Genomic DNA, 14,978 nt, shown 5'->3' with positions numbered 1-14,978 from the left:
CGTGCCAGCTCTCCTTCCCTCCTTACGTCTCTTTCTCTGCCTCCCATGCCCGCACCCCAACCTCGAGCACATGCACAAACATCGGAGGCACACTCCCACCTAGCATTCGCTGTCCTCTCCCCAGGCCCTTAGTCACGCACAGTTCCCGGGTTCTGTTACGACCACTCGGTGTAAACCCACCTGCCTTCCCTACGCCATGCACACGCACACATATATATTTTTCTTCTCCTTCATGCACATTTTCTTACATGGTCGCCCTCCTTTTCTTCTCTTTCACTCTCCCTTGCTTGCTTGCTTGCCTTATTTGCTCACATTGGTACATTTGAACTCACACTCCCACTTCTGAATGTAGGTGTTGTAGGTGTTCACATTTGCAAGAAAGCAAGCCACGCTGCTGATGCTGGGACCGCTGCTCTTTACCACAGCCAGAGCCATTACAGGCCTGGCCGGGGCCCGCAGCTTCCTAGCATCCAGGGAAGGAGTGGGTAGATGACAGTAGGTGCCGGTGACAGCAAGGACTTGAAGTGGAGCAACATCGCCGAGTCCTGCTTTGGCCTCTCCAGTGAGCAGACTCAGGGGTGAGCCAACTGCTAACATTTGCAGGGACAGAGAACAGACCACAGCGAGATCCCAGGAGTACACCTGTCCCGGCTCAATCCTGAACCGAAAGGTACTCACGCTAAAATAATCTATAGAGGAAAAAAAGTCTGCCCCCAAAGAGAGAAAAATACCAAAAAAAAATACTAAAAGGAAAACAATTCTTTTCCCAGCATGGAGGATTATGGATGACTTGATTTTTCCTTATGCTTTTTTTGTGGGAAGGAGAAGTATCTCCACATTTCCTAAAATCACTTTTTCAGGTGTTTTTGTTGTTGTTTGTTTGTTTTGTGGTACTAGGGATGTAACCCAGAGACCTTCTACCTCTGCACTACACTCCTAGACCAATTTTATTTTTATTTTTTATTTGGAAATAGGGTCTCGCTAAGTTGCTAAGAGCACCACTAAGTTGCTAAGGCTGGCTTTGAACCTGCACCTCCGGTCTCAGCCTCCCAAGTACTGGGATTACAGGTGTGTGCCACCACACCCAGCTCTAAAATTATTTTTATTTTTAAATCAAAAGCGGGTGTGGTGCTACACACCTATAATTTCCGTACTTGGGAGTCTGAGACAGGAGTATTGCAAGTTTGAGGCCAGTCTCAGCAACTAAGCGAGACCCTATCTCAAAATAAAAAATGAAGTTAGAGCTGGGGATGTAGCTTGGTGGTAGAATACTCCTGGGTTTGTAGTACCACAAGAAATAAATGAATTAAAAAAAAGATTGACCACTCCAAAATTCTAATTAATTCTTGACAGGCAAAAGGAGCAGCGGGTGAAGGAGGGGCGGGTCAAGTCACCTGCTTTTGGACTGACTTGCTCAGCTGGTAAACCCAAAACCTGCAACCGACCTAACTCCAGGGATCCTAATAGGGGCTGGCTAATCTTGCGAGGGCCTTTGTGGAGACAGCCACTAAGACAAGAAGTCTCCTCCCCAGCAGATAGCAACTAAATGACTCAGGGGTCATGTTAGTGAACCAGCTCAGGAAGAGGAGATTCAGGGCCCACTTGACAGTCCGCTCTGCTGCAGATAAATGCACAAGTCTTTCCCCTCCGGGGTATATAGGCTCCCCAGCAGCCGGGGCCTCTCCAGTGCCAGGGTGAAGACAGGATGAAGGGCCCTCAGCTTCTGTTTTTTCTCTTGGGACATTTGGCCCAGCTTCCAATTCAGTGGTTTGATTCAGGTTCTCTTTGGGGAGCAGGGAGAGATTAGGAAAGGTTTCCAGATTGGAAACCTTTGGTCATACTGCTGGGCCCATGGCCCTTGGTGATCTGCAGTGGTCCACCTAAGGCTGCTCTGGTTTCTCATACTTACTTAGGCCTTCTTTTTTAATCTCCCACTGCACTCCCTCCCTGTAGTTAATGTGTTTTATGTACATTTTGTTTCTGTGTCCTTGTAGAATAGGTGGCAGTGTTTAATGTGTGTGCGTGCATGTTATACTGGGGATTAAACCCAGGGGCATTCTACCTCCAAGCTACATCCCAGTCTTTTTTTTTTTTTTTGAAACAGGGTCTCACTAGGTTGCTGAGAGCCTCACTACATTGCTGAGGCTGTCTTTGAACCTGCAAACTTCCTGTCTCAACCTCCCAAGTACTGGGATCACAGGTGTGTGCCACCATGCCTGGCTGGTTCTACATTTTTTAATTGTGTATTATCGTACAGATGGTCCCTGACTTACAATGGTTAGAAAATATTTTGACTTTAAGATGATGAAAAAGCAATACACATTCAGTAGAAACCAAACTTCAAGTTCTAAATTTCGATATTTTCCCGGGATAGCAATATGCTCCTCCAACATGATGTTGGGGCAGTGGCAGCGAGCCCCAGCTCCCAGTCAGTCAAAACTGACAGCTGAGATCACAAGAGCAGACGGCTGAGGCTCTCCCTGCACTGTGGGGCTGAGCGTGAGGTTTCGTGGGTTAGGTATATCAATGCCATTCTTTAGACGTTTCTATCTTACAATGTGTTCAATGAGCCGTGACCCCATCATAAATTGAGAAGCATGTGTACTAGATCTCATTTCATCCCTCAGCACCTCAAGTGCTCCTAAACTCTTGGTCCTGTGCTCCTAAGGGCTGTATGTACTTGCCACTAAGTCCACGGACTCTTGGCCTACCAGTCCCCCTGGCAATGGTGGTGGCACAAGCCTCTGCTCTCCACAGCATATAGCCGGTAGCATAAAAGGGGAACATTGGCTTACCTACTGGCTTAGGGACTATATGATAATTTCTTTGGTGTTTATAACTGGAGCAGAATCATTGATTCTGGAAGAAGCTAGAGCCGAGAACCTAGAAGAAGATGCTGTGAGTGGATCCTAGAGAGAGAAGCACAGTCCATTTCTTACTGGCCTTGACAAGGATTTTGGTCCTTCTCCTAAGATCAAAGGGAAGCCATTAAATTAAAGCAGCGGGCTCGGTGTTGGAGTGGTGGTGTTCTTTTTTTTTTATGCAGTTGTTCTTCAGAGTTGGAAGGGCCCTTAAAGACTCACTCTTTGAGCTGGCATGATTGTGCATGCCTCTCATCTGAGCTCCTCAGGAGGCTGAGGCAGAAGGACCACAAGTTCAAGCCCAGCCTGGTCAACTTAGCAAGGGCCTGTCTCGAAAATTTCTAAAAATTAAAAACTTACCCTTTGAGTTTTCAGAAGACCTAGAAGGCTCTCAGAGGCAATAAGATGCCCAGTATCACCAAGCCTGATAGAGACAGAGCCCTTGGGCCTTCTGACACCTTGCAAATAAATGTATTGTGAGTCTCCTGGATTGCCAGAGGCCATTTGGTGGTGACAGCTCCTAGGGGCTTGGTACTGCTGTCCCTGGAGCATTAGGATGCTCTTGCTACTCTCCAGTCATCTGGACATTCATAGACCTCAGAGGGCATTTAACAAGATCCACCCCAGAACCCCAGGCAAGAACCCAGCCTCCCACTGCCAAGGGGCCACAGTCTTTTCAGAAACCCACAGGCAGCCCGTGTTCAATTTCCTGTGCTGGTTAAATGAGAGAGAGCTGAGCCAGAAGGTTATAGTCAAACCAATCCCGGTTCGGCCTCTTACTCTTTGGACCCCTTTCCTCCACTGTGAAATGGGAGGGTGGAGCAAGGTGCTGTCTCAATCTGTCCTGTCTTCCCCATACATTTCTACCTAAGTCTTGTCACCAAGGGCTTGATACCCCATGGCCCCAGGGTCTCTGCTGTCAGTTCTTTCAGCTCTCCGCGTAGGCAGCCGAGGCAGGGGTGCACCCTCGGAGTTTCATTGACCCTTTTCACCCTGTACTTTTGGGCCTCCGCTCCAGAGAGGCACAAAGAACGGCGCCTTTGTTTGCAGCAACAAAGCTGTTTGCAGTTTCAGATAGAACCATTTTATTATATCCCATCCAAAGAGTACTTGAGTCGCATTTTGTTTTGAAAGCTTGCTAGCATTCTGGATTTAATTAGCTGTCAGAGACAAAGCTGCCCTGCCTCCCCACCCCCAGTCCATCTCACTCTATCCCCTGACCCCAGCCCCCAGCCAGCAGCCTCAAAGCCTCTGCTCACTCCAGGTGGGGCACCCATTGTCCTCCTAGGGGCTCACCTGGCAGATGAAAGGGAAGTCCTCCTGGTTGCCTCTCCCTCGTGATCCCCTCCCTCCTCTCCCTCTCATCCCCAAACTCTGGCTGCCATTTACTGAACATTCACCATGTGCCAGGCTCTAGGCTAAGCATTTTGTATGTATTACTTCATGGTATCTTCAAAGTGCTATGCAAAAAGTTTTAGTACACCTATTGTGCAGAAGAGAGACTGAAGAAGAGAGATTGTCACTTAGCCAAGGTCACACAGGTAGCAAGTGGCAAAGTTGGGCCTCAAATCTCAGAACATAGGAATCCAAAACCTTTATCTGCAAGCCACCACGGAAGCTACATTCCCAGAAACAAAGCCACTTGTGGTAGGAAGAGCTGCAGCATAGACTCGTAGGATCAGGTCCTAGGGCTAGATCAGATTACTTGGAAACCTGCCTGCCTTGAGCTGCCAGGCACGGGCCCCATTCTTGCTTCCCAGTGTGCCCCCTTGCATGGCACAGCCTCTCTGGTGTCTGCAAAGAATGGGCAATCCTCGCTGCCACTCCCTCAGATTAAGCAGTGCCCACCCTCAGTCCCCAGACCTCTTCCCATCATCTTGGTTCCAGCCCTGTTCTTCTATGCTTCTGCCTCCAGAAAAGTCCCCCTACCTAGGGTGTGATGAACTATGCCAAGGGGAGAGGCATGTGCCCCCAACCCTGAGCTGATCTCAGCCCTCTCTTCCTGGAAGAAAGGGCTATGCCCCCCATGTTATAGTTTGGGTATAAATTGCCCCGCAGAGCAGCTCATGTGTTAAGCTGTCAGTCAGGTTTGTAGCCTGACTGGAGGAGGTGGTTTACTGGGGGTGTGGCTTTGGGGACTGCTTCTGTCCCTGGCCTCCTCCTCTTACTCTCTGTCTGTCTCTTCCTGGCCACCCTGAGGTAGGAGGGATGTTTCCTCACCGTACCCTAAAGCACTGCCACTGTGATTCCTGCCTTGAAGGCTCCAAGGACTGACTTCTGGCACCTTTAGTCCCAAATAAACCTTTCTTCCTCTAAGTTGTACTTATCAAGTATTTCAATCACAGTGGTGAAAAAATGAGCTAAAACACCCCGGGGCAAGGAGGAGGAAGAGGCAGTGGAGGCCAAGTTCAAGGCAGCAGCACAAGGACTGGCTCACGGGACAGATGCTAAAGTCAGACCACAGGGGTCTCCCGTCTAGGAGGTGTGATGGCCTTGCACAAGTCATTCTCACATTGCTGTTTTCCTGTCTGGGAAAGGAAGGTCCGACTGCCTATGTCATAGAGTTACAAGGGATGAGTAAGTCAGTACTTGAAGCAGTCGCCGATGATTCCTCTCCACCAGGCAGCCTCAGGGCAGTCAAATTTCTGCACAAAAAAACCCAGCAAAGGCTACATGGACTTTTCTAACCTAGCCTCATGCTTCTTTAACACCATGCGTGCCACATTCCCTTCTTCAAGGCGATCAGCCAGGGAGGGGTATATCGACTCTGCCTATTGGCAGGAGGAATGTTGAAGAACTTACACTTTTTTTTTTTTTTTTTTTTGGTGGTACTGGGGTTCCTGGAAGCCCTTGTACCTCCGGGCTACACTCCCAGACCTATTTTTACATTTTTATTTGGAAACAGGGTCTCCTAAACCAGCGCGCGGGGCTGGCTTCGAACCTGCGCGATCCTCCTGTTTCTGCCTCCCAAGCGCAGGGATTACAAGCGTGCGCCACCACGCCCAGCAGAACTTACACATTTTAAGATCGCCACAGGGATTGAGTTGCAGACCAATTAAACAGCTTGCCCGGGTCACGTGGCTGATAAGTGGCAAGCACCCACGTTCTACTCCACAATCCTCTTGGGCCCAAATCTGTTTCTGTTTCCCAGCCAGCCATCCTGCCTGTCTAGGGAAAGCAGAGATGAGTGAGCTGTCCTCAGCCAGCTTACCATCCGAGGTGGGCCTGCTGCCCACCCAGCCTGTCATCTTGCCACCACCACCACCCCCATGGCTCTCTTCATCTTGTTGCTCAGTGTTTAGCAGGACTGATGGTGGAGGAGTTGTGGGGTGCCCATACAGATTCCCAGAACCCCAGATCTACCATTCATTTGCCTTTGCTGGGAGAAGCTATAGATGGGCTTAGTGAAGAGTCGGGTGTGGAGCCGGTGCTCAGTTAATGATTACAAGTGGAAAACTGGCCTGGGGGACTTTGCCTTCTCCCCACCACATACTCTCTGGCTCCTAGTGTCCTGCTGCACCCCCCCAAAACCAGCAGAAGTGATGGCTCAGCTTCCCCATGAGGACAGAGACCACATCCATGCCCAACAAGGCCAAGTCCTCCTCCAGAAGACCCTCCTCTCAGAGCCCAAGGTAGTACTAATGGCATGAGATCATGGTGGCAAGCATGGCACAGGGACAATTCCTTCCTCCCCTAGGCCCCTCTCATTTCCTTCACAGTACCTCCCTTGATTCTGCATTCCAGACCTACCCAAGAAAAATTCAAAACAAGCCTGGTTGGTACACCTGCCCTGCCTCATCCTTCTTGTGGAATAAGAGAATATCAATACATATGGCAGCCTGCTGGCCTGGATTTAAACCCAGGTCTCTCATTTCCTGGCTCTGTGACCCAGGAAAGCTGTTTAGCGCCTCTGTGCCTCTGTGACTCCACATTTAAGATGTGGACAGTAATGTCAACCTGCAGCATGGTTGTGAGTATTGAATAGCAAAAGGCTCACAGTGTTTTTGCTCCAAGCCAGCTCAGGAGCATGATGCATGGCAAACCCTGTGGTTCACCTTCCCCAGGTGGCAGCTGGAAGAAATTGCCCAAGGCTACCTTATCTCTCTTACCCCCAAAAGACAGGAGCAGTAATCCTATAAAGGAAGGAAAACAATGTCTCACAATGTTCTTTTTTTGTTTGTTTGTTTGTTTTTGGTACTGGGTGTGGAACCCAGAGGCTTTCTAAATCCGGGCTATATTCCCAGACCCATTTTATATTTTATTTGGAAACAGGGTCTCACTAAGTTTCTGAGAGCCTCACTAAGTAGCTGAGGCTGGCTTCAAACCTGCACAATTCTCCTGTCTCAGCCTCCCAAGCGCGGGGATTACAAGTGTGCGCCACCACACCCGGCTTCACGATGGTATTTTGGACACAGTGATTGGCCATGGAGCGGGAACCATCACTCTGATAGGTCAGAGGTGGGGTATTGGAGGCTTCTCGGAGATGATGTGGTACAGGAAGCAGAGGCCTGGTCCTGGGCTCGGGGGTAGACTCTTGTAGTGTGTTGGTGAAAAGTGTGGGCTCTGGAGGTAGACTGCCTGGGTGCTAGTCTTAGCTTCTACCCATTTATTAGCACTCCTTGGTGACTTCAAGGTGGTGAAGTGGTGACTTCACCACTGTGTGCCTCGGTGTCCTCATCCTTAAAGTGTGGGTAAAAGTGAATCTACATTTTTTGGCTTGTTGTGAGGGTTGGAAGCATCAATATGGGTAAAACACTGGGCTGCACCCAGCCTATGCTCTAAATCAGTCCGTCAGGTGATGATGGTTGTGGTAGCAGCTGACACCCAAACTCTGCCATCCCACTGGCTGCTGACCTTGTGCAAGCTGTATCTCCTCTCAGGGCCTCAGTTTCCCCATCTGAGACATTAGCAAGCTGGACCTGATGCCTCTCAAGGCGTGTCAGGCTCTGACTGGGTGATGGAAGGCTGCGCAAGACTGAATGCGATTTTCTGTTGGGTCTGGTCCCCTGTGACTGTGTGGGCTTAGCTGGGAGGTCACTCTCGGCCACACTGTGAAGGAAGAAAAGCTGAATGGGACCGAGCCTCCCTCTTGTAAACAGGAACAGGCTGAGCCAGCCTTCCGCTTCAGTTCCGGTGGGCCAGCCGCCCGGGAGCTTGGAGGATGAGTCACCGCCGGAGCAGCCAGGGTTCGGTTCTGGAGCTCAGGCGGCACCTTCCCCGAGGCAGAGAAGCTGCAGAGTATCTGGTGGGATTTGAGAGCTGGGTGACAGGAGAGAGATCACAGTGTCCCTACATGCCCCAGGTGACATCTGATGGCCACTGGCCTGGGTGCCCTACCCAGGATCCCTGGAGCCCTTACCTGAGATGCTCAGCTCCTCCTTCCTCCCAGGGTTTCTTCCCTTCCCTCCATACCTTTCAGCCTCTGAGGCTCTATCAGACGGCTTTCTGGCACAAACGCTGCACCACCACCCTCAGGCAGCTGGTTCCCACAGAGACAGGGCCTCCTTCCCTCCCACCTCACCATTCTGTCTGCCTCTGCTACTGTGACCCTTTCCTGAGAAGCAGGATGGTGAAGCAGAACCATCTCTTGGTGTCAGCAAGTCCTGGGTTCAAAACTCAGGTCTGCGCTCACTTGGGCAAGACACTTAACTTAGCTCTAAGTCTCCATTTCCTCTCCTGGAAAATCCCCTTCAACCCCTGAGGAGCCGGAGATGGCACTGCCTGTCAGCAAGCCGCCTCTCAGCCAGGGCTTCGTGCGTGGCAATGCAGCTACCTCGCAGTGAGCTATTGAGAAGCCAGCCCTTGACACCAGCAGCCGCCTCTCACCGACAAAGCGGGGCTGATGATGCTAGGGTCTACCTCACAGGGCTGCTGAGGGGAGCAGATGCCGCTGCGTGTGCACAAGCGCTCTGGGAGCTGCACAGAGCCGCGGAGTGAGGTGGCATTGTCATTCCCAGAACAAGAGAGAGCGGAAGGGAGGGTAGGGCAGGGAGAAGAGCCTGCGTGGGGTCTAGGAGGCAGGACCCCAGTGGTCTGTGCAGTCAAGACTGTTTTCTTCACTGAGGAATCCCAGAGCCCAGCCCAGTAGTTGCAATATAGGTACACGGCAAGTGCTTCCTGAATGGCAGGAAAGCGAGTCCCTAGGTTCCCAGAAACAGGCGTGTAACTGATGCTCAGTAAATGTGTGGTGGACTCAGGCGTAAATGAGCTGAGGCTGAAGTCAGAGAGACAGGTTCCTAGCCCACTTCTCTACATCTGCACAGACCCCCACTGCCCACCCAAGATCAGGGGTTCTTAACCTGAGGTCTGTGCATCCCTCCCAATTATATACAGGATGGGTTTGGAAATGTATCTTTCTGCGTGCTTTAAAATAAACTCTGCTCTGAAAGATGTACATCTACCAGGCATCCAAGAAATACCCATCACTTAGATTCCCCAGGCCCCCAGGGATGCCAGGTACCTAGTGGTTTAAAAACAAAAATTAAAAAGCATCTTCTTTGTCTCTGAGATCTGCATACAAGGCCCCCTCAGCCTGCAGTTTCTCTCCCACCTCCACAATGTGCAAGGCAGTTAACCTGCGATCTTGTGTAGGAAAAAGTGACCGTCACGGGTCCTCAGAGGGGCTTGCGTTCGGGGCCACCGCTCTGCAGGGTGGGTCTTCAGCCACACGTCCAAATGCACACTGTACTCATTTAGATGTGTCAGGTGAAAAGTCAGGACCCAAAGCCTGGGAATATTACTGAGTGTCATGGTAATCTCAGAGCTCTCATCTCTTTTTAAGAATATTTTTCTCACTACAAATATATGTGTGTTCATGAAATTTAGGATTTGTAAGTAAAACTACCTCTAATCTCAGCCTCCTCCCAGAGAACTGTGGTCAACGCCCTTCTTATATTCTTCCTATTTACCTTGTAAATATTCATTCAGCACTGACTGTGTGCCATGAGTTGGCTGTTCTCCCTGCTCTGCAGTCTCATGTTAACTCTCCTTTCCTCTTCAGCCTATTTCTTTGTTCTTTTCTCTTCCCCCAGTCCACCAACTCACTCAGCCCTGAAAATTGAACCCAAGGCCACAAGCATGTTAGCTGACCTCCAAGCCCCAAACCTCACATCTTATTATCAGCCATTCTTTTCTTGTGTGTGGCACTAGGAATTGAACCAGGGGCATTCTACCTCCGAACTATATCCCTAGCCCTATTTAATTTTATTCTAAAGCAGGGTCTCACTATTTTCTGAGGCTGTACTCAAACCTATGATCCTTCTGACTCAGCCTCCCAAGTACTGAGATTACAAGAGTGCTCCACCACACCCGGCTTACATCAGCTATTCTTTATCTTTTTTTTTTTATATATAATGCTACTAGAGATTTAACCCAGGGGCATTCTAGCTTGAGCTATACCCCCAAGCCCTTTTTTTTTATCTTAAAACAAGGTCTTATTAAGTTATTCTGTGCTGGCATGGAACCTGCCTACAGTTGTCCTGTCTCAGTCTCCCAAGTACTGGTCGTATAGGCATGCGCCTATAATCTTCATCCTTTTATAGGCACATCCTTCTTAATTTTTAAGGCCAATGAGATCATACTGTTTTATAACCTTGCCTTTCTTACTCCATACTTTCAAAAGTTTTTTTCGGGTTATTAAATATTCATCAACACAGTCATTTATAACGGCTGCATGATATTTTATTGCAGGCACGTCCCTTGCTTGTCATACCTGGGTGCATGTACCCCTGAGGGCAAAGCCACAGGATTAATGTCACACATCTTCCTGAAGCAGAAATTTGACTTGAAGCCTTGGGAGGGGAAGAAAACATTTTATTATCAAAACGAGAGCAGATAGACTTGAGGGTACAGAACAGCAAGACAGTTTAATTCAAGACGGCAAAGTCCAAAATCATCTGAGCTCGCTGTTATTCCTGGAGGCCCACACTCCCTCCCCTCTGAGGTTGGCAGAAGCATCTAAGAACTGAGTGCTAGTTCAGGCTCCTCTTTTTGTCCCTAAGGAAGATGAGACCCAGGGAAGAGAAGGAAATGCCCAGGATCCATAGCATGTGAATTACAGAACTGAGGCATACAGACCAGGTCACCCCAGGTAACCCTTCCACATGTCCTTATTTGGCTTTGCCTGTCAAATGTGTGGGTGGAGACCTTGCCCTCGAGAAATCAACTCTTTGCTATCAATGGTAGAAACACTTGGCTTCCCACATGATCCACCCTCTAGCGGCAGCTTTTCCTGTCTTACCTTGCTCCAGGAATCTGAGCTGACTACCTAGGTAATTAGTTACTGCACCCTCCATGGGAAGATGCCTCTTAGGCTCCGCCAGGACTTAGATGTATCATGTAGTGCATTCTATTGTAAACATATTTACTGATCTGTTTTACCGCCAAGACCTGTGGCCTTTTAAAGGAAGTATTATGTGTACTCATCATTATAGTCTGCTATTTATTGGGTGCCTACTAAATGTCAAGCACCATGTTTGGTATTTTATCTACAGTATTTAAAGTCTTCATAACAGCTGGGCACAGTGATTCTGGTACTTGGGAAGCTGATACAGGAGGATCGCAAGTTCAAGGCTAGCCTTGGCAACTTGGTGAGACTCTGTTTCAAAATTTAAAAAATAAAATAAAAAGGGCTGGGGATGTAGGTTAGAGGTAGAACATCTCTGGGTCCAATCCTCGTACCACAATGTCAAATAAAAGTCTTCATAACAGCTTTTCAAAATATGTATTATTATCCCCCTTTATTAGGTAAGAGAACCGAGTAAAAGATTGTCACTTGCCCATCATCAAGCACCAGTTGAGTGAATACTTATTAGAGATTTACATGCCAAGACTTGTACGAGATGCTGTATACAGTCATGATGAGCAGAACTGAGACCATTCCTGCCCTCACGGGACTTCCAGGAGAATAGAGGCGTCATTCCACAGATCATTATAAACCACAGTGAAGGTGGTGTAGCCTGGAGCCCATGGCCCTGCCTCAAATGGAACCCACCTCTACTGGCTACACTAAGTGGCCCTGGACTACATAGTAACCACCAAGGGTTAAGGGTGGTCTCTTAACCACTCAGAACCTCACCTTTCTCTTCGGTAAAATAGGGATGATAGCAGTACCAAGTTCTTAGGGGTCCTGTGAAGAGTCCATCCGCTAATGATGTAAAGCACTCAGAACGGAGTCCTGCCTCCCCCAGGTAGTGTGGAGGAGGAGTGGCCCGGGATGCTAGTAAATGGTAGGACAGGACTCTGGATTGAACTGTACAAGATGAACAGGAGTTACCTTGGCAAGGTATATGAGAGACAAGGGAGGGGAGCAGGGTGTTGAAGGGATGTTCCAGGTAGAGGGAATCACGTTTGCAAAGCACAGGCGCCTGCTCACCTGAGGAGCTGCAAGAACGTGGCTGGACACAGCAGAAAGGGAACCAGCTGGGCCAGACTGGGAAGAAAGGGCCACCTGGACCAAGGCTCTTTGCACCAACTGTGGATGAGGCTCAGTAAATGTTTGTTGAGTATAAGCAAGCACATGTACCAGCAGCTCTGCTGGCCTCCTGTGGTTCTGTTGTAATCCAGCCAAAGAAAAAGCAATGTGTCTCATGGGCATGTGCCCATCCCAACAGTCAAGCTGCACACCTCTGCTTTCTTGGTCCCTCCCTTCTTGGTAATAAACTAAAATGTGAGTTTGTGTGGAGGCCTTCAACATCCAGGACTCAGCAGGGTGGATGCCACTGGAATCCCCACACCACAGCCAGGGGCTCAGATCTGAGCATTCAGATATGCTAGTAGTGGACTGTTGAAATAATCTTAGCAGAAATTACATATGGATCAGGGACAAACAGAGGGCCTCAAAAGATGTGACACCAGGCCCTATTGTACTCAAGAAAGCACTAGGAGATGGGCATGGTGGCACATGCTTATAATCTCAGTACTTGGGAGGCTGAGACAGTAAGATTACAGATTCATGGCCAGCCTCAGCTACTTAGGCACTCTGAAACTTAGTGAGACCCTGTTTCAAAAGAAAAAAATAGGGCTGGGGGTGTAGATTGGAGGTAGAACTCCTGGGTTCAATACCCAGTACCACAAACAAAAAAAAAAAAGAAAGAAAAAGAAAAGAAAAGAAAGCACTAGGGCTGCCAGGCGTGGTGGTGCACGCTTGTAATCCCCGTGCTTGGGAGGCAGAAACAGGAGGATGGCGCAGGTTCAAACCCAGCCGCGCTGGCTTAAGAAAGCCTGTTTCCAATAAAAAAATATATATATATATATAAATAGGTCTGGGAGTCTAGCCCGGAAGTAGAAGGGTTTCCAAGAACCCCAGTACCACCAAGAAAGAAAGAAAGAAAGAAAGAAAGAAAGAAAGAAAGAAAGAAAGAAAGAAAGAAAGAAAGGAAGAAAGAAAGAAAGAAAGAAAGAACGCACGCACTAGGGCTCTACAAAGCATAGTTCGAAAACCAGGGATTGAGTCCAACCCCCATTTCCGTGGGGAAACTGAGGCCCCAAGAGGGAGTGACTTTCCTGAGGTCACACCAACTAAGGACAGACCAGAACTGGATCCCAGACACCTTGGTACTGAGTCTGCTACACTAAGATCTCCTCTATACCGCCCTGACTGCCCCAGCCCCTCTCAAGCTAGGGGTCTTGAGGTGGGAGGCACATGGCTGTGATCATCTCAAGAGCCCAGCTCCAGCCGCAGTCGGGGTCCAGACCCCAAAAGACAGAACTCCAGAGGGCAGGCGTAGGTGGGTCGTTCCGGGTCACGGCCTGATTATGCTCTGTCTTTTCTCTCTTTCCTTTTAAATTGAGTTTGAGGTGGTTGTTTTTTGTTTCCTTAAGAAATGGAAAAGAATGAAGCTGCGTAAATACAACGATATTAACTCTGAAAAACCTCCTGCCATTTTAACTCTGTTACTGGAGAAATAAAAGAGAAATAATTTGTCCACCCACACTTAGCTCTTTCTGACGAAGGTAGGTGAATATTGCTTTGCTAATCGAGGGTGACTGCTGGAAGTGGAGCCACGCTGGCTGATCCCGGATCAGGAAGAAGCCACCACCACCCTAGAAACAGCCGTGGGACAGCAGAGCCCCGTGCGCAGGCAGGGCTGGACTCATCGGCCTGTCCCACCTTCCACAGGTCTCCCCCAGCCGGTAGTGATGGAGGCGCCGGACGAGGCCAAGGGGCTCCCGGGGCTCCCGGAGGCACAGAGAGAGATGCCACCACCCCCACCTCCCTCGCCGCCCTCAGAGCCAGCTCAGAAACCACCACCTGGAGGCACTGGGAGCCCCTCCCTCAGTGTCAGGAGCAGCCTGTGCCTGTTCGCTGCCTTGCAGTTACTGGTAAGGTTGTCATGGGCCTCGCCAGGCCTGGCGAGGGGGTGGGGGGAGGGACGGTTTTCCACGTCCTCCCCAAGATGGCTGCCTAGGGAGGCGAGGGATGAGGAGCCTTCTTGGGGGCCTCGGTGACTCCAGGTTCTCCAGACTTGGATGAGGGGAAGGCGGGGATTACTCACTACAGCTTCAGTGGCTAAAGCCCCTCAGGCTCTGCTCTCCCTGACCTGAGATCAGGGAACTCAGGGCCTGACCCTAGACCACTGGTCCTGAGACCTTCCTGCCTGCGGAGGCCTTTCTGGGAGGCGTCCCTTTTTATGTATGTACCTGTGGGGTCTCCTCTAGGAAGAGTATCACTTTGACTGCTTTTAGTCAGGCCTCCTCTGGGGACAGGGTACTTGGGCCTTCCCCTCAGCCACCCAGTCTGGACCTGAGAGGTTCGGGAGCCTCGTTGCAGGCCCAGGCTGGGGCTGGAGGTGAGACGATGGGGCGAGGAGCTGGGGCTCTGTACTCAGCCCACTCCCCCTGACTGCCCCAGCTTGCCTGTGGGGTGCTGTGGTTCAGCGGCTATGGCCACATCTGGTTGCAGAACGCCACAGACCTCCTCTCCTCGCTCACACTCCTGAAACAGCTGGGACCCACGGTGAGTACACCCCGGGGAACCCCAGGGCGGGGGATGAGCTGGGGGCCTCCAGTCCCACCCTCCTCCACTGGAAGGGCCTTCTCGGAGTCCAGGAGATACTTCTGAGCCCCTGAACATCCTCTGCCTGCTCCTCGCCTCAGACCTGGGTATAGAGTTCCCAG

General features: G+C 50.0%; 1 protein-coding gene across 1 annotated transcript in view; it reads left to right on the top strand.

Moving 5' to 3' along the window:
- The window catches only part of PTPN5 (protein tyrosine phosphatase non-receptor type 5), a gene marked incomplete at both ends in the record, with an annotated part of 36,472 nt that overhangs the window by 9,671 nt on the left and 11,823 nt on the right, over nt 1-14,978 (top strand). The window contains 2 exons of the mRNA XM_080695643.1: nt 13,981-14,183; nt 14,713-14,817. Coding sequence (XP_080551769.1) covers nt 13,981-14,183; nt 14,713-14,817 — 308 coding nt within the window. The remainder of the gene's footprint in view (nt 1-13,980; nt 14,184-14,712; nt 14,818-14,978) is intronic.

This window comes from Muscardinus avellanarius (genome assembly GCF_963383645.1).
Source record: "Muscardinus avellanarius genome assembly, chromosome: 1".
Classification (NCBI taxonomy): Eukaryota; Metazoa; Chordata; class Mammalia; order Rodentia; family Gliridae; genus Muscardinus; species Muscardinus avellanarius.
The sequence above is the reverse complement of the archived record's forward strand: the minus strand, read 5'-3'. Positions and strand labels throughout refer to the sequence as shown.